The 15,640-nt window shown below is 50.8% G+C and overlaps 1 protein-coding gene across 1 annotated transcript in view; it reads left to right on the top strand.

The window, feature by feature from the left end:
- The first annotated feature begins 387 nt into the window (after positions 1-387).
- Positions 388-15,640, top strand: part of EPG5 (ectopic P-granules 5 autophagy tethering factor) — a 272,060-nt gene continuing 256,807 nt past the window's right edge. Inside the window, exons 1-4 of the mRNA XM_075327440.1 lie at positions 388-568; positions 10,634-11,467; positions 14,506-14,749; positions 15,070-15,206. Coding sequence (XP_075183555.1) covers positions 515-568; positions 10,634-11,467; positions 14,506-14,749; positions 15,070-15,206 — 1,269 coding nt within the window. The 5' untranslated portion in view covers positions 388-514. The remainder of the gene's footprint in view (positions 569-10,633; positions 11,468-14,505; positions 14,750-15,069; positions 15,207-15,640) is intronic.

The following is a 15,640-nucleotide window of genomic DNA, read 5'->3' as shown; positions in this document are numbered from 1 at the left end:
AGGTTGCACGGCTGTTTACTTTGTTAGCTCCGCCCTCTTGTTCGGACCATATCAATTTGCGCTCAGTCCTATATCTTTGGAATTGTACAATAGAGAAAAGATGGTGGAGACAGCTGAGAATGATCAGCAGAGCAGCATCCAAGCCATGGCGTCATTATAAACGCGTTACCTGGCTTATTATACGGATAATGGTATACACAGAGCATTACAGCTGCCCCCTTGGTCATTATAATCGGTCTATAGACGCCCAGAGACGCAGTGTCCCCAGAAACCAATCCTCGCTCTACTGCAGGAAGACTGCCAGCAAGCAACGCGCATCAAGGACACTTGTCCCTCACCGCAGCCCGTACTCACGGATGACGTCATCCTTCAGCTTGTGATTGGTGCTCGTTTCCTATCACGTGATCACCTCCTTCCCCCCAGCGCATAAGATTATGTCCGTGTTTACGGGCTCTTCCACAGACAACGTCCTCAGCCTCGGCACTCGTAACCAAGCTGAGCGGCTGCCTCCGGTATGGCTGAGGCGGTGAGGCCCCGTAAGCCCAAGAGCAGGACGAAACATGACAAGGTATGGTGTCCGAGAAGTGACCGCTGCCTGTCAGGACCCCCTCCTGTCACCTGACCGCACCTAGCAGACCGCTACCTGCATAGGGGCGGGGTCTTACTACTGACCAATCAGCCTCTCTTATCCCCCTCCACCCCACCGTATCTATTAATTAACCAATTACCTTGGGGGGTATTTAACCCACTGGTTACCCATAGCAACCAATCATGTGCTTGCTTTTATTTCTATCATGCTAATTGGAAAATGACAGCAGTGATCTGATTGGTTGCTATGAGAGACGGCGCCTCTTTCCATTTAATTTCTCCCCTAATTTGGGGAAATTTTGAGATTTGTTTACGGCCTTCATTGTGCGGTAAAAGTTAACCCCCGGGTCACTACGACTACGGCGATACCAATCGTGTATCATTATTTGTTTTAATATTATTTTGGGCCTAAAAATTTAGAATTTTGTAGCATAAATTTGGGTTTTTGTCGGCATTTTTTTTTAATCCCCAAACTTTTTTCCTTACGTTTCCGTCCGTGGAGCCGTGTGAGGGCTGTTTATTGTGTGGTGAGCGCATGTTTTTGTTGGTACTGTTTTGGATGTAATGTTTGTCATTGTATTTTCTGTGGAAGGTTCAGCGGCCAGAAAAATAACAAGGCCGGGGTTTCAGTTCATTCATTTTTTTAAGGTAGTGTCCACTACTGGGACATCCCCCCCCCCTCAATTTCTTTATTCCTCGTATAAAATAATAGCGCCCTACACTCACCACTAGTGTCTATGCTACTGTAACATTACCATAAATAGATTATAATGAGCGGGCACTACCATGCTCGGGTGCTCTGTACTCGTAACTAGTGATGAGCGGGCACTAACATGCTTGGGTGCTCTGTACTCGTAACTAGTGATGAGCGGGCACTACCATGCTCGGGTGCTCAGTACTCGTAACTTGTGATAAGCGGGCACTACCATGCTCGGGTGCTCAGTACTTGTAACTAGTGATGAGCAAGCACTACCATGCGCGGGTGCTCAGTACTAGTAACTAGTGATGAGCGGGCACTACCATGCTCGGGTGCTCTGTACTCGTAACTAGTGATGAGCGGGCACTACCATGCTCGGGTGCTCTGTACTCGTAACTAGTGATGAGCGGGCACTAACATGCTTGGGTGCTCTGTACTCGTAACTAGTGATGAGCGGGCACTACCATGCTCGGGTGCTGTACTCGTAACTAGTGATGAGCGGGCACTACCATGCTCGGGTGCTCAGTACTCGTAACTTGTGATAAGCGGGCACTACCATGCTCGGGTGCTCAGTACTTGTAACTAGTGATGAGCAAGCACTACCATGCGCGGGTGCTCAGTACTAGTAACTAGTGATGAGCGGGCACTACCATGCTCGGGTGCTCTGTACTCGTAACTAGTGATGAGCGGGCACTACCATGCTCGGGTGCTCTGTACTCGTAACTAGTGATGAGCGGGCACTACCATGCTTGGGTGCTCTGTACTCGTAACTAGTGATGAGCGGGCACTACCATGCTCGGGTGCTCGATACTCGTAACTAGTGATTAGCGGGCACTACCGTGCTCGGTACTCGTAACTAGTGATGAGTGGGCACTACCATGCTCGGGTGGTCTGTACTCGTAACTAGTGATGAGCGAGCACTACCATGCTCGGGTGCTCGATACTCGTAACTAGTGATGAGCGGGCACTACCATGCTCGGGTGCTCGATACTCGTAACTAGTGATGAGCGGGCACTACCATGCTCGGGTGCTCAGTACTTGTAACTAATGATGAGCGGGCACTACCATGCTCGGGTGCTGTACTCGTAACTAGTGATGAGCGGGCACTTCCATGCTCGGGTGCTCTGTACTCATAACTAGTGATGAGCGGGCACTACCATGCTCGGGTGCTCGGTACTCGTAACTAGTGATGAGCGGGCACTACCATGCTCGGGTGCTCAGTCCTGATCCTTTACGAGTACTGAGCACCCGAGCATGGTAGTGCCCGCTCATCACTAGTTACGAGTACTGAGCACCCGAGCATGGTAGTGCCCGCTCATCACTAGTTACGAGTACTGAGCACCCTGAGCATGGTAGTGCCCGCTCATCATTAGTTACGAGTACTGAGCACCCGAGCATCATAGTGCCCGCTCATCACTAGTTACGAGTACTGAGCACCCTGAGCATGGTAGTGCCCGCTCATCATTAGTTACGAGTACTGAGCACCCGAGCATGGTAGTGCCCGCTCATCACTAGTTACTAGTACTGAGCACCTGAGCATGGTAGTGCCCGCTCATCACTAGTTACGAGTACCGAGCACCCGAGCATGGTAGTGCTCAGTCATCACTAGTTTTAATACATTTCCACTGCAAAAACGCATATAAAACGCATGTAACCTGGACCTAAGTATATCAATAAAGTTTTGTCTAATACAGAACGTATCAAAAACAAAGAAGCTTTATTTAAAACATGACATACGAACAAGAGACAAAAAACTGCAGTACCGGCAACCTAATTCTATAATAGGTGCGGAAGACTCACTAAAAGCTCATCAAGGGAATATACACTAATGGTTCGTGCACACATTTCTTTCATGTGTGCGTTAGAACTCAAGCATTTTTTTATTTAGTGGTGGTTTTTTTTTCTTCACTTAGCATTTTTGTGACATTTTTACTGTCTCTCTGTGTTTGTTGTTTTTTTTAAGCCCCATTCAACAGTGCAGGATCTGCTAGGCTTTCAGTTAACCCTGAACACTTTATCTTTCTGTGGATGGAGCTGTCAGGGCTTGTTTTGTTACGTGGTGAGACTTTTTTACTGTTATTATTTTAGTTTCCATTTGGTGTCTTGATCACTTTATTTTGCATTTTCGGTGCCAAAAACAGAAATTTCAGCCTTCAGATTTTTTTTTTCTCTTCTTTTTAGCATCTAACCAGGGTTTCATCCTGTAAGAGTAGGCTTGCATATGGTTATGATATTTAGGAAGCTGCTGATTACCCTCGGGCACTGCTATCTGTTGGGTTCACTGTCAATTGAAACAATGATGTGGCCGCTCTGTGACATTAGGTGGCACATCAATATGCTGTCACTATACGTTACATGTGGGCTTTTTTGACCCTTCTGGAGCCTTTTCTAGGACCTCTGCATTAGTTCGTTCCTCTGTTATTCCTCCTGTATTGTTAAGGGGCTTCCCCACACAGCTTCATCATGTCCATTTATTTTTGACTCCTTGTATAAACAAGTAGAATGGTGTTTGCTATTGTATTCATATATTTCCAGTAGGAGTAACAGAGGAGCAGCACATTGCATGGTTCTATAAACAAAACACATGTCTTCCTTGTTTTTCGGCCCTTTTGCCCGAGCGGTGACTGTTCGGTGACCTCATGCACCCGGCGTTCAGACACGTGCTCATCTACCTGTGTCATCATCACCTGTCAACTTGAAAAACTCGCCCCAAACATCTCAGTGATGATGGATGATTCATGTGAGCACGCTGCACACTCACTGTCATAAGCATGGGCTCTTTTTTTATTTTCGTGCCATTTATTGGTCACATGTGTCACTCAGAAATCTGACAAAGCTAGGTGAGAAGCAATATGACCATATCAGACCGGCGCCTGTAACCCTCGCACTGACTGACATCCGGATCTGCATTAGAGAAAGCTGTTAGTCAGTGCTGGGGGCGGTTACAGCCGCTGCTCACTATTCACAGAGCAATGACTGAACCTTCTCTGGCACCGCCCCCATGACTGAATTCATGCCAGCACCACCCCTATGACTGAACCTGTGCTGCTGCTGCCCCCATAAGTGAACTTGCGTCGGCACCGCCCCCCATGAGTGAACTTACGTCGGCACCGACCCCCCATGAGTGAGCTTGCGTCGGCACCGGCCCCCCATGAGTGAGCTTGGGTCGGCACCGCCCCCATCGGTGAGCTTGCGTCGGCACTGCCCCCCATGAGTGTACGTGCGCCGCCACCGCCCCCCATGAGTGTACGTGCGCCGCCACCGCCCCCCATGAGTGAACGTGCGCCGCCACCGCCCCCCATGAGTGAACGTGCGCCGCCACCGCCCCCCATGAGTGAACGTGCGCCGCCACCGCCCCCCATGAGTGAACGTGCGCCGCCACCGCCCCCCATGAGTGAACGTGCGCCGCCACCGCCCCCCATGAGTGAACGTGCGCCGCCACCGCCCCCCATGAGTGAACGTGCGCCGCCACCGCCCCCCATGAGTGAACGTGCGCCGCCACCGCCCCCCATGAGTGAACGTGCGCCGCCACCGCCCCCCATGAGGGAACCTGCGCCGCTACCGCCCCCAGGAGGGAACCTGCGCCGCCACCGCCCTCATGAGTGATCCTGCGTCGGCACCGCCCCCATTGCTCAAACTGCACCGGCACCACCTCATAAGGAACCTGCATCGGCATCGCCCCTATAAGTGAACCTGCGCCCTATGTCTGAATCCACACCGGCGCCGCCCCCATGGCTTAACCAGAGCGCCAGTGTGGCCCCCATGACTGAACCTGCACTGGCGCTGCCCTTATGACTGAACCTGTGCCGGCACTGCCCTCATGACTGGAAGCTGAACTCTGCCGAAAGTAATATAGTTAATTTCCTCTTGGCAGCGGGGCTCTCAGTGCAGGCACCGGGCAGGTTCAGAACGCTATTAACCTGTAGATTAACCCCATATCTGCAGGTTAACAGCATTTTTTCACATGACAGGTTCCCTTTAAGTGACAATATCAAAGAGTTCCTCAAAACCATGGAAAAGTAAGAATACAGGGCAACACGCATGTACAATCAAAACTGGCCATGTTTGCCCTGGTGACTGTTCCTCTTATTATTCTTTTTGTTTCCCTGTATTTTTTTTCTTTTCTGAAGCCCATGCATCACTGGAATCAGAATTGTCTATGTCAGCGATCACATGACCCATCGCTTGCTTTTGGAGAACTACATTTCCCAGCAGCACCCTGAATCTGTTGTAGGCTCCATGTGCTGCCCAGAACACGTGAAGAGTGTCACTAAGCTTGTCACTAAGCTCTGGGTCCTATCTGTCAAATTGCGCATAGACATAACTGAGGGGTCAGCCATTGCACCGTGGCAGGAGCAAAGCATCACTAGAAGTGAGGGGAAGGAAGTCCTAGTAGCTATAGTGCTGGCAGAATGCTAACGAACAGGAACCTCCTACTGAAAAAGAGTAGATGGCAAGTTACAGAGCAGGAGGAGGAGGAGATTTCCTGGATGTATTAGATCTTGTTGTGGGGGTGTAGACAGGTCTATGTAGACTCCAAGAGATATCAGACATTTAGACAGTGCTGAGAATTGTAGTCCCCCAGCGCAGACCTTTATAAAGATAATGTTGTCAGTTTTAGTGGCAGTGAATATCTGCTGTTTATTCTGTGGCCGGAGGCTCCGGGTCACAAGTCAGCGCTGGCAGAGATCTCAGCAGCCGCAGAATCACATGCTCATCCAGGATAGATGTATGGTACTGTGCGTGTATCCTGCAGACAATAACAACCCATGCTGAGGGGTATACAGTATTAATGCCATGTACAATATTAAGTCATGATACTGTCCGTCAGACCCCCCCTCATCCATTGTAAATTCATTGCTTTCCTTTTACTTTACAAGGGTGCATAGAATGCTGGATGATTTCAGCTCTGAAGCCTGCAGATAAGTAATGTACTGTATTTACAAAGTGACTCAGCCTTTTACTTGGTTAATTGTGCGCATATGCTCTCTAGTGACGCTCTATCCGTGCTTTACAGCAGCACTATGTCCACAATGTATAGCTGCACTCTGCTCACGCTCCATATCATTGTCTGTACTCTAGCGTTCTGTAGTAGCGATTTGTCTGCGCTCCCTGGAGGGGCCGTCTCCCTGCGCTCTCTGGAGGGGCCGTCTCCCTGCGCTCCCTGGAGGGGCCGTCTCCCTGCGCTCTCTGGAGGGGCCGTCTCCCTGCGCTCTCTGGAGGGGCCGTCTCCCTGCGCTCCCTGGAGGGGCCGTCTCCCTGCGCTCCCTGGAGGGGCCGTCTCCCTGCGCTCCCTGGAGGGGCCGTCTCCCTGCGCTCCCTGGAGGGGCCGTCTCCCTGCGCTCCCTGGAGGGGCCGTCTCCCTGCGCTCCCTGGAGGGCCCGTCTCCCTGCGCTCCCTGGAGGGCCCGTCTCCCTGCGCTCCCTGGAGGGGCCGTCTCCCTGCGCTCCCTGGAGGGGCCGTCTCCCTGCACTCCCTAGAGGCGCCGTCCCCCTGCGCTCAGCTCACCGCGACCTGACCTCACCATGCCTCAGTCTCGAACATCGTCCGCACAGCAATAAAAAAAAGATTGATCCAGCTGAGTGCTAATGGTCGTTTATTAGTGCAAAATCAGATGTTAACGCATTTCTGGCTTGACGTCCTTAATCATAACCAGGCGCTGTCTTTCTGTGCTCCCTAGAGGCGCTGTCTTTCTGTGCTCCCTAGAGGCGCTGTCTTTCTGTGCTCCCTAGAGGCGCCGTCCCCCTGCGCTCCCTGGAGGCGCCGTCCCCCTGCGCTCCCTGGAGGCGCCGTCCCCCTGCGCTCCCTGGAGGCGCCGTCCCCCTGCGCTCCCTGGAGGCGCCGTCCCCCTGCGCTCCCTGGAGGCGCCGTCCCCCCTGCGCTCCCTAGATTCACAGTCTCTCCCTGCGCTCCCTAGAGGCGCCGTCCCCCTGCGCTCCCTAGAGGCGCCGTCCCCCCCTGCGCTCCCTAGAGGCGCCGTCCCCCCCTGCGCTCCCTAGAGGCGCCGTCCCCCCTGCGCTCCCTAGAGGCGCCGTCCCCCCTGCGCTCCCTAGAGGCGCCGTCCCCCCTGCGCTCCCTAGAGGCGCCGTCCCCCCTGCGCTCCCTAGAGGCGCCGTCCCCCCTGCGCTCCCTAGAGGCGCCGTCCCCCCTGCGCTCCCTAGAGGCGCCGTCCCCCCTGCGCTCCCTAGAGGCGCCGTCCCCCTGCGCTCCCTAGAGGCGCCGTCCCCCTGCGCTCCCTAGAGGCGCCGTCTCTCTGCGCTCCCTCGAATTTGAAATTTTTCATTTTGCAGAGTGTTGAGGGATTAATATTATGTCAATCTTCAGGATGACATCACAGATCCACCGCAATCGGTGACCGATGAAATGGTGATAACTACAACCTGGGTACAGAAATATCTCGGCTGACTGTAATTACGGCACTTTCATCGTTACTATGGGAACTTAGTTGAAAAGCGAGAAGGCTGCGCTCCCATAATGCTTCACTTCTTATGCTCCGCTTCAGTTTGGAGCCTGCTGTGCGCTGATGAAGACTTTTAATCTTCAGTACAATTAATGTGTGGAGCCGCCATGCTTTTATTTGCAGAGGTTTCATTATCCTCCAGTGTGTTACCTGCTGTGTATACGGACTGAGGTGTCCTGGGATCCTTGTGTGTGCAGTCCCCTGTACTGCAGGGTATAGATAAGCAGCACACACACCATAGAGATGTCAGGAAGCAGCACACTCCCGCAAGATCTCCAGTCATCAGATCTGTCACTGCCAGAGCTGTATTCAAAATACCGTTTGCTTTGCTGCAGCTAACATTTTGTTTTTTAGACTTAATTGAAAAACAGAATCTGGATTGCAGCTCCGGATGTGACTATAGTAAATGATGTGCAGAAATATATACACGGCTTTTGGATGTGACTATAGAGGACCATGTACGAAATGCAAAATTAGCAGATCTATATACACCGCCTTGTATATAACTGGAATATATCATGTGATATGTGAACTCAGCAGAGTAAGGAAGGCAGCTCTTGTTGTGAGTGGAGTATATGATATGCAAAGCCAGCTGAATAATAAATGCAGCGTTGATGGTGAATGGAGTAGTATATGATGATATGATATGTGAAACCTGCAGAATTATTACTGCAGCTCTGCATGTGTCTGGAGTATAAGATACCATTGGCTACGCCAGTAGAATGATCAATGCAGCTTTAGATGTAACTGGAATATAAGATGTGATATTCCATACAAGCAGAGTAATAAATGCAGCTTTGGATGGGACTGGAGTAAAATATAGGATATTCAATACGAGCAGAATAATAAATGAATCTGTAGATTCAACTGGAATATAAGATGTCATATTCCGTACCAGCAGAGTAATAAATGCAGCTTTGGATGTGACCGGAGTATGTTATATGATATTCGATACCAGCAGAGTAATAAATGCAGCTTTGGATATGACCGGAGTATAATATATGACATTTGATACCAGCAGAATAATAAATGCAGCTTTAGATGTGACCGGAGTATGTTATATGATATTCGATACCAGCAGAGTAATAAATGCAGCTTTGGATATGACCGGAGTATAATATATGACATTTGATACCAGCAGAATGATAAATACAGCTTTAGATGGGACCGGAGTATAATATATGACATTTGATACCAGCAGAATAATAAATGCAGCTTTGGATGTGACTGGAGTATAATATGACATTTGATACCAGCAGAATAATAAATGCAGCTTTGGATGTGACTGGAGTATAATATATGACATTTGATACCAGCAGAATAATAAATGCAGTTTTGGATGTGACTGGAGGAAATTATATGACATTTGATACTAGAAGATTAATAAATGCAGCTTTAGATGTGACCGGAGTATAATGTATGATAATCCATACCAGCAGAGTAATAAATACAGCTTTAAAATAAGACCTACCCCAAAAATAAGACCTAGCATGATTTTACAATATATTTGGAGTATGCTTGAAATATAAGCCCTACGCCACAAATGAGCCCTAGTTAAAGTCAGGGACTGCGTTATGGGGAGTCATACTGCGCAATTTCTCAGGGCCCCCACTGTATTAGGGACCCCAACATTTGCATTCCGAGGTTAACCTTGTTTAAGGACCTGTGATGACTTCAGTCATGTGACCAAAGGTCTCTTAATTGCAAGAGCCAAGAACTGAATAGGAGACCGGCTGGTATGCAGGACTGGCAGTAGGGGGAAAAGAGGGCAAACTGGGCAGTTTCACAGAGCCCTTATTTTCTAGGGGCCCTTTCGTTATATACTTATAAGACTGCTTAAGGACCTTCGTGACACCACATCAGGTGACCAAAGGTCCTTTAATTGCAGGAGTCTAAAAGAAGAGGAGACTGGGTGATGTGTGTGTGTGTGTGTGTGTGTGTGTGTATTGCTGTTCATCGGAAGTCCTCCACTGAAAATAAGCCCTAGCCTAGGGGTCGGGAACTTTATTGGCTGAGGGAGCCATGAACGCTCTATATTTTAAAGTGTAATTCCAGGAGAGCCATACTCACCAGGGGAGAGTGGCGGTGGTGGAGCGGCTCAGAATGTCCCAGAAGTTAGGGTAGGCGATGCTGCAGGCACGGAGAAGGGGCTGTCGCGACTCAGGAGGGTCAGTGTGCGGAGGCTCAGCGATACTGCTGCGGGCTCGTGAGGTGTCACAGCGGTAGGCACCAATGATCTGCTTGCGGGCTGCTTTGAATCTCCCGCAATTGACGAGATTGACCTCAAGAAAATGACAGCGGCGCGTGCGCAGATCAACGCGATGGACTTCAAGAAAATGGCCACGGCGCATGCGCAGATCGATGCTATGGACTTCAAGAAAATGGCCACGGCGCGTGCGCAGATCGATGCGATGGACTTCAAGAAAATGGCCACGGCGCATGCACAGATCGATGCTATGGACTTCAAGAAAATGGCCACGGCGCGTGCGCAGATCGACACGATGGACTTCAAGAAAATGGCCGCGGAGTCCTATCTGCTCACGCGCTGCCTCTGCGGCCATTTTGAAGTTTATCTAGTCTACTGCGGGAGATTTAAAGCAGCCCACAGTCCGCCGGCTCGCTGCCGCAACCCTCCATGAACCCGCAGTCTCGCCGATCCTGCACTATCACTGCTGTCCCAGTAAGTCATATGCGGTTTGTAAGACGCATCCCCATTTTTCGCCCAGTTTTGGTTCCCGACCCCTGCCCTAGCCCATCTTTGAGAGAAAAAAAAATGATATTTTACAGTATATGATGTTCGATAGCAGCATAATAATAAATGCAGCTTTTGATGTGAATTCTCAAGTACATTATGTTTTTTTATTTTGTTTGTTTTTTACTTTCTTCAGACCAAGAAGAAGCAGCAGCAGAGTCTTGTGGACGTGAGATCCGAGAAGCCCCTGGTGTTGGAGGAGGAGAGCGATGCTCTGAAGCAGAAAACGGACAGCGAACTCCCGGATAACTTTATAGAAATCCAGCTGAACGATGAGACCTGCGGAGCCGACAGTAAACGACTGAGCAGCCTGTCTGTGGCCGACATCTCCATTGTAAATCAAGACACCTCGGAGGACAAGAAGGAGCCGGAGTCTGGAGGAGCTGCGGTCGACACCAACGTTCCCTCCGCTTCTCCTCATTGTGACTTGCTGTCCAAAGACACTAGAAGTAGTGAAATAACGAGCCCCGCCGTAGATGGGCCACCCCCTGCGGAGGCTCCTGACCTCCACCCTGCTGTCCTGTCTGTGAAGGAAATCGATGTAGTGAATACCCAGCATTTTGTGGAAGCCAAAGAGATATTGCATCTATCCCAGGTGAAATCCATCTACCCGGAGCTGCCGGTGGAGGTCTTTGACAACACGAGAGATGTGGCCACCATCAAGCCTTTGGTTCCCAATGAGAAGCTGTTTCCTGAGCTCCCGCAGCAGCACAAGCCCACCCCCTTCACTAGAGAGCATCTTAAGATATTTGAGCCATGTTCCTGGATAGAGAACGTGGGCTCCTTCACCGAAGAGTTCGAAAGGATCGCCCACCAGGACAGGCACGAGTTCCACGAGCTCCTCATGAACTATGGACGGTGCAGGAAGCAGCTCCTTCTGGCCGAAGCCAAGTTGCAGATCATGATCTCTGACTGGAAGAATATCAAAAGCAAAGTGTGGAACTTCAAGGAGGAACACATCACTGTACAGGTGATTAACCCGCCATTATAACGTTATTACTTACACATTTAAAGGAATTTTCCTCTTTTGGAAAATTCCTGCATCCATCAGCTGTACCTTGTTTTGAAAAAACAAACTCTACTTTCCTCAACCTCCATGGGTCCAGTCATGAGTTTCCACTGCTGCTCTCGGTTTCTGTTTTTGTCTGCAGCAGCGCTGACATAATATTGATAGCGTTGCAGCCAAATGATACCTTCCGGGCACAGAGAATAGGCCAATCATAGGCCTGGCAAGGAGTCCGGAGCCCCGAGAGTAGGGTCCGGCAAGGAGCCCCGAGAGTAGGGTCCGGCAAGGAGCCCCGAGAGTAGGGCCCGGCAAGGAGCCCCGGGCGTAGGGCCCGGCAAGGAGCCCCGGGCGTAGGGCCCGGCAAGGAGCCCCGAGCGTAGGGCCCGGCAAGGAGCCCCGAGCGTAGGGCCCGGCAAGGAGCCCCGAGCGTAGGGCCCGGCAAGGAGCCCCGAGCGTAGGGCCCGGCAAGGAGCCCGGAGCGTAGGGCCCGGCAAGGAGCCCGGAGCGTAGGGCCCGGCAAGGAGCCCGGTGCGTAGGGCCCGGCAAGGAGCCCGGTGCGTAGGGCCCGGCAAGGAGCCCGGTGCGTAGGGCCCGGCAAGGAGCCCGGTGCGTAGGGCCCGGCAAGGAGCCCGGTGCGTAGGGCCCGGCAAGGAGCCCGGTGCGTAGGGCCCGGCAAGGAGCCCGGTGCGTAGGGCCCGGCAAGGAGTCCGGTGCGTAGGCTTGACATGTCTGTCTATCTGAATATTGGACGTTTTGAGGCTCTGCATTTTGATGCGGTCTCTACACGCTCAGCACATTCCTCCACATCATATTTTCTGGGCTTAGTGTGTTGTAGAATAGCATTCACCATGGCTGGCATCGAGTCCTACCCTGCTGATTAACTGCTGATAGAGGCGACGCCAGGGCACAGAGCCAAGCCTGATATACCCAACTGTGAGAAAGGAAAACCTTCTCATGTGTTATCCGATCGAGACGTAGCACCTAATACTAGTGTAAATACCCAGCCTTCCATACCGTCACTTCTCTGGTAACCTGCACTTGCCAAAAATGGGGACTAGAGGCCAGACTTCATGCTTTTGTGATTTGCCTAATCGACGAGCCATAAAAGTAAAAACAACTATTTTGAACAGCTTTTCGGAGACTGTCCCAATGTTAAGGCTTGGCAGAATTGGTTTTTCACTATATTTGCCATACTGAAGGGCTGCAGAGTCCCTAAACCCCACCCTTGGATCCCCCTATTTTCTAACTTCCTGATCCCATCATGTATTCTTCACAGCCATCTCTTCCAGCCTGAGCGATGTACAGAGGCTTTATAAATAACGTCCGTGATGGCAGCCCACAGGACTGCTATAGGGATCAGTGACAAAAGGCCTCGGCCCTTTCCTGGCATCCGAACACTACGCTCAACAAACGACGTGTATGTTTGGCAGAAGCAGGATTTGTATAGAGCAGGATCACACACTTGAGCCCGCTCCATACCTGGTGGGCCCATTTCAATCGATGAGCCCGCTCCAAACCCGGTGGGCCCGTTTTATACACGATGAGCCCGCTCCATATCCGGTGGGCCCGTTTCCATCGATGAGCCCGCTCCATACCCAGTGGGCCCGTTTCATACCTGTGCACCCGCTCCATATCTGGTAGTAAGTGATATGGTTTGAGCTAGCTATCCTTAACCACTTAAATACCGTAGTAAACAGTGACAATGACATCTAAATGGTTACATGAGGTGGTCAACCCCAATTGAGCCTTCTCAACCACTCCAATTTGGATGTTCGCCACTGGCCCCTCCAATTTTTACGTATGCTTGAGAGGTGGACCCAGATTTTAGTATCTGACCCATCCTTGATCGGCTGCATGGCTTATGTCTTCTGCTTTAGTCCTGTCTTCTTCAGTTCTCCCACTAGTTAGTAATGTCGCCTTGCAGCGCTGGGGTGAGGGGTTTGAATCCAACCAGGGGCAAGTACAACGTAGACTTTGCTTCTCTTCTGTTTACTTGAGGCCTGACTGAAAATCATATTTTATAGATCATGTCTTCTCTATGCCCACCGACTCCTAACAGGTTAATCTGGTACTACTAATGGGCTCCTCCCATTGAAATGAGGCAGGCGGCTCATCAGCTTATCGCCACCGGTCAGAGGCAGGTCTTACGATTCCCTGCAGTGGCCTCTGCTGGTGGAGTGTAGTAATACATGCTATGATACATGGACATATAGTCGTCCCCCACTAAATCGTGGTTCACTTATTGCGGCTTCACTGTATTACAGGAACCGGGGGGAGCAGGGTCACAGGAGGTCGGAGCAGTGGTGGAGCAGGGCGATGCTACGGGCAGCACGGCGGGTGTCCCAGATGATCGCTGCGATTGCTGGCAGGAACATCCAAAAACTGTCAGCGATGTGGGCTTCAAAGATATGGCGCCCATAGTTGTCGCGTGTGCAAATTGAGCTATCTGCCCAATGATGAACCGAAATCTCATCTGCACACGCGCCACCTCTGGGCGCCATTTTCCTTAAGTCTGCTGCTGGGAGACAAATGGGTCGGAAGCTGTGCATGCTCTGACTCTAGGCGCCAATATTTGAAGCCTGTACAGCTGACATTTTCCGGATGGCCCCTGCCTCACCTTCCGCAGCACACAGTCCGCATCACTGTCCCTGCCTCCTGTCACCATCTCCACCACCCCACCCCCCGTAAGCTAGATTTGGCTTATAAGACGCACCCCTCATTTTCCTCCCAAATTTTTTGGAGCAATAGTGCATCTTATAATCCGAAAAATAAGGGTTAATCATAAAGTAAATAAAACTCCGCTACTTTGCGGATTTTCACCTATTGCGGGGGTCTTTATAACGTAACTCCCGCGATAGACTGAGTAAAGTGATCCCTCACCTAACGAAACAAGACCCCCTCTTTGATTTCTGTATGAGTTAATATAGCATGTGGATGGGGGTCTTAGCAAGGGGTAAAGTAGCTACTAACGCGAGATAATATATATTTTTTTTCTGCTACAGGGACTGTGCGAAGATCAGGCCAAAGTAGTTGGATACCACCACTACCAGACTGCTGAAGTCAACGCTTCGGCGTTAGGAGACCTGAAGAGACTCTTCGAGCTGAAGTCGGACCACCTGCACCAGACGTTCGCCCTCCACTCTTACACTTCGGTCTTGTCCCGTCTGCAGGTCGAGTCTTATATCTATGGGCTGGTAAACAACTCGCCTTTCCTGAAATCGATAGCCGTGTACCATCCAGACCATGGTGAGTCCCTACGTATTCACGAAGAGTGGACAATGTCTATTAATCTTTGCATTTCAAGTTTTCACCATTTTTAAGATCTCCATTTGCTTTGAGCATATGGGTGTAAAACTGTCTAGATGTAACACTCTGAGTTTGGCCAGGGGCTGTGGACATACTCGGGCACAAGGGTCGGGGTGCGGAGTGGACCCTGGTATATTATAAGAACAGTGCTCCTGTCTCCAGCTGTGATGTCCTTTAGGTTCTGTGGTCGGATACAAGGGGCAATCCACCACTTTAGGGTGGTTATATGAATGAATAATATCTCTTTTATTTTTCCACAGCTCCTCAGAAACTGGAAGGGTCTCACTCGGATCTGATCCTTCTGAAGGAGTGTATTAGTGTCCTGTTCAGCTTTACAAGGAGACTTATTGAAGACACTCAGTTCCAAAACGATATTCTGCTCTGGCTGCAGAAGCTGGTGAGTCCCGTCCCTACATACGCCAGACAGTATGGCTACGAGAAGCGGCGGTCATGTCTCTTGTGTTTCTATACATATCTGTGGCTTATTGCTCATGATTTTATCCCCTGAAGGAATTAAATTCTGTAACGCTCGCGGCTGATGTCGGGGCAGCGAGCGGGATTAATGGACCCACAGGACCTACCCTTTAGAAGGAGGGGCTTAGCTAAACGCCCACCGCGAGGCACATGCCAGGTACCACTCCCAGGGAAATGATCGAGACTATGGCAGCTGACCCCACCCCCCCACCCCAGGACAGCAGACAGACAGAGGAATAGATAGGTACAGGTGAGGTGACTGAGACAGGCATGGAACAGACAAGAATGGTGGGCGCGGCAGGGGTACACAGGTATGGGAAGTCAGGTACTGGAGATGGACACAGAGATTACAGGACA

The sequence above is a fragment of the Anomaloglossus baeobatrachus genome, chromosome 1 (assembly GCF_048569485.1).
Source record: "Anomaloglossus baeobatrachus isolate aAnoBae1 chromosome 1, aAnoBae1.hap1, whole genome shotgun sequence".
In the NCBI taxonomy this organism is placed as follows: Eukaryota; Metazoa; Chordata; class Amphibia; order Anura; family Aromobatidae; genus Anomaloglossus; species Anomaloglossus baeobatrachus.
Note: the sequence above shows the minus strand (reverse complement) of the source record. Positions and strands in the feature narration are given on the sequence as shown.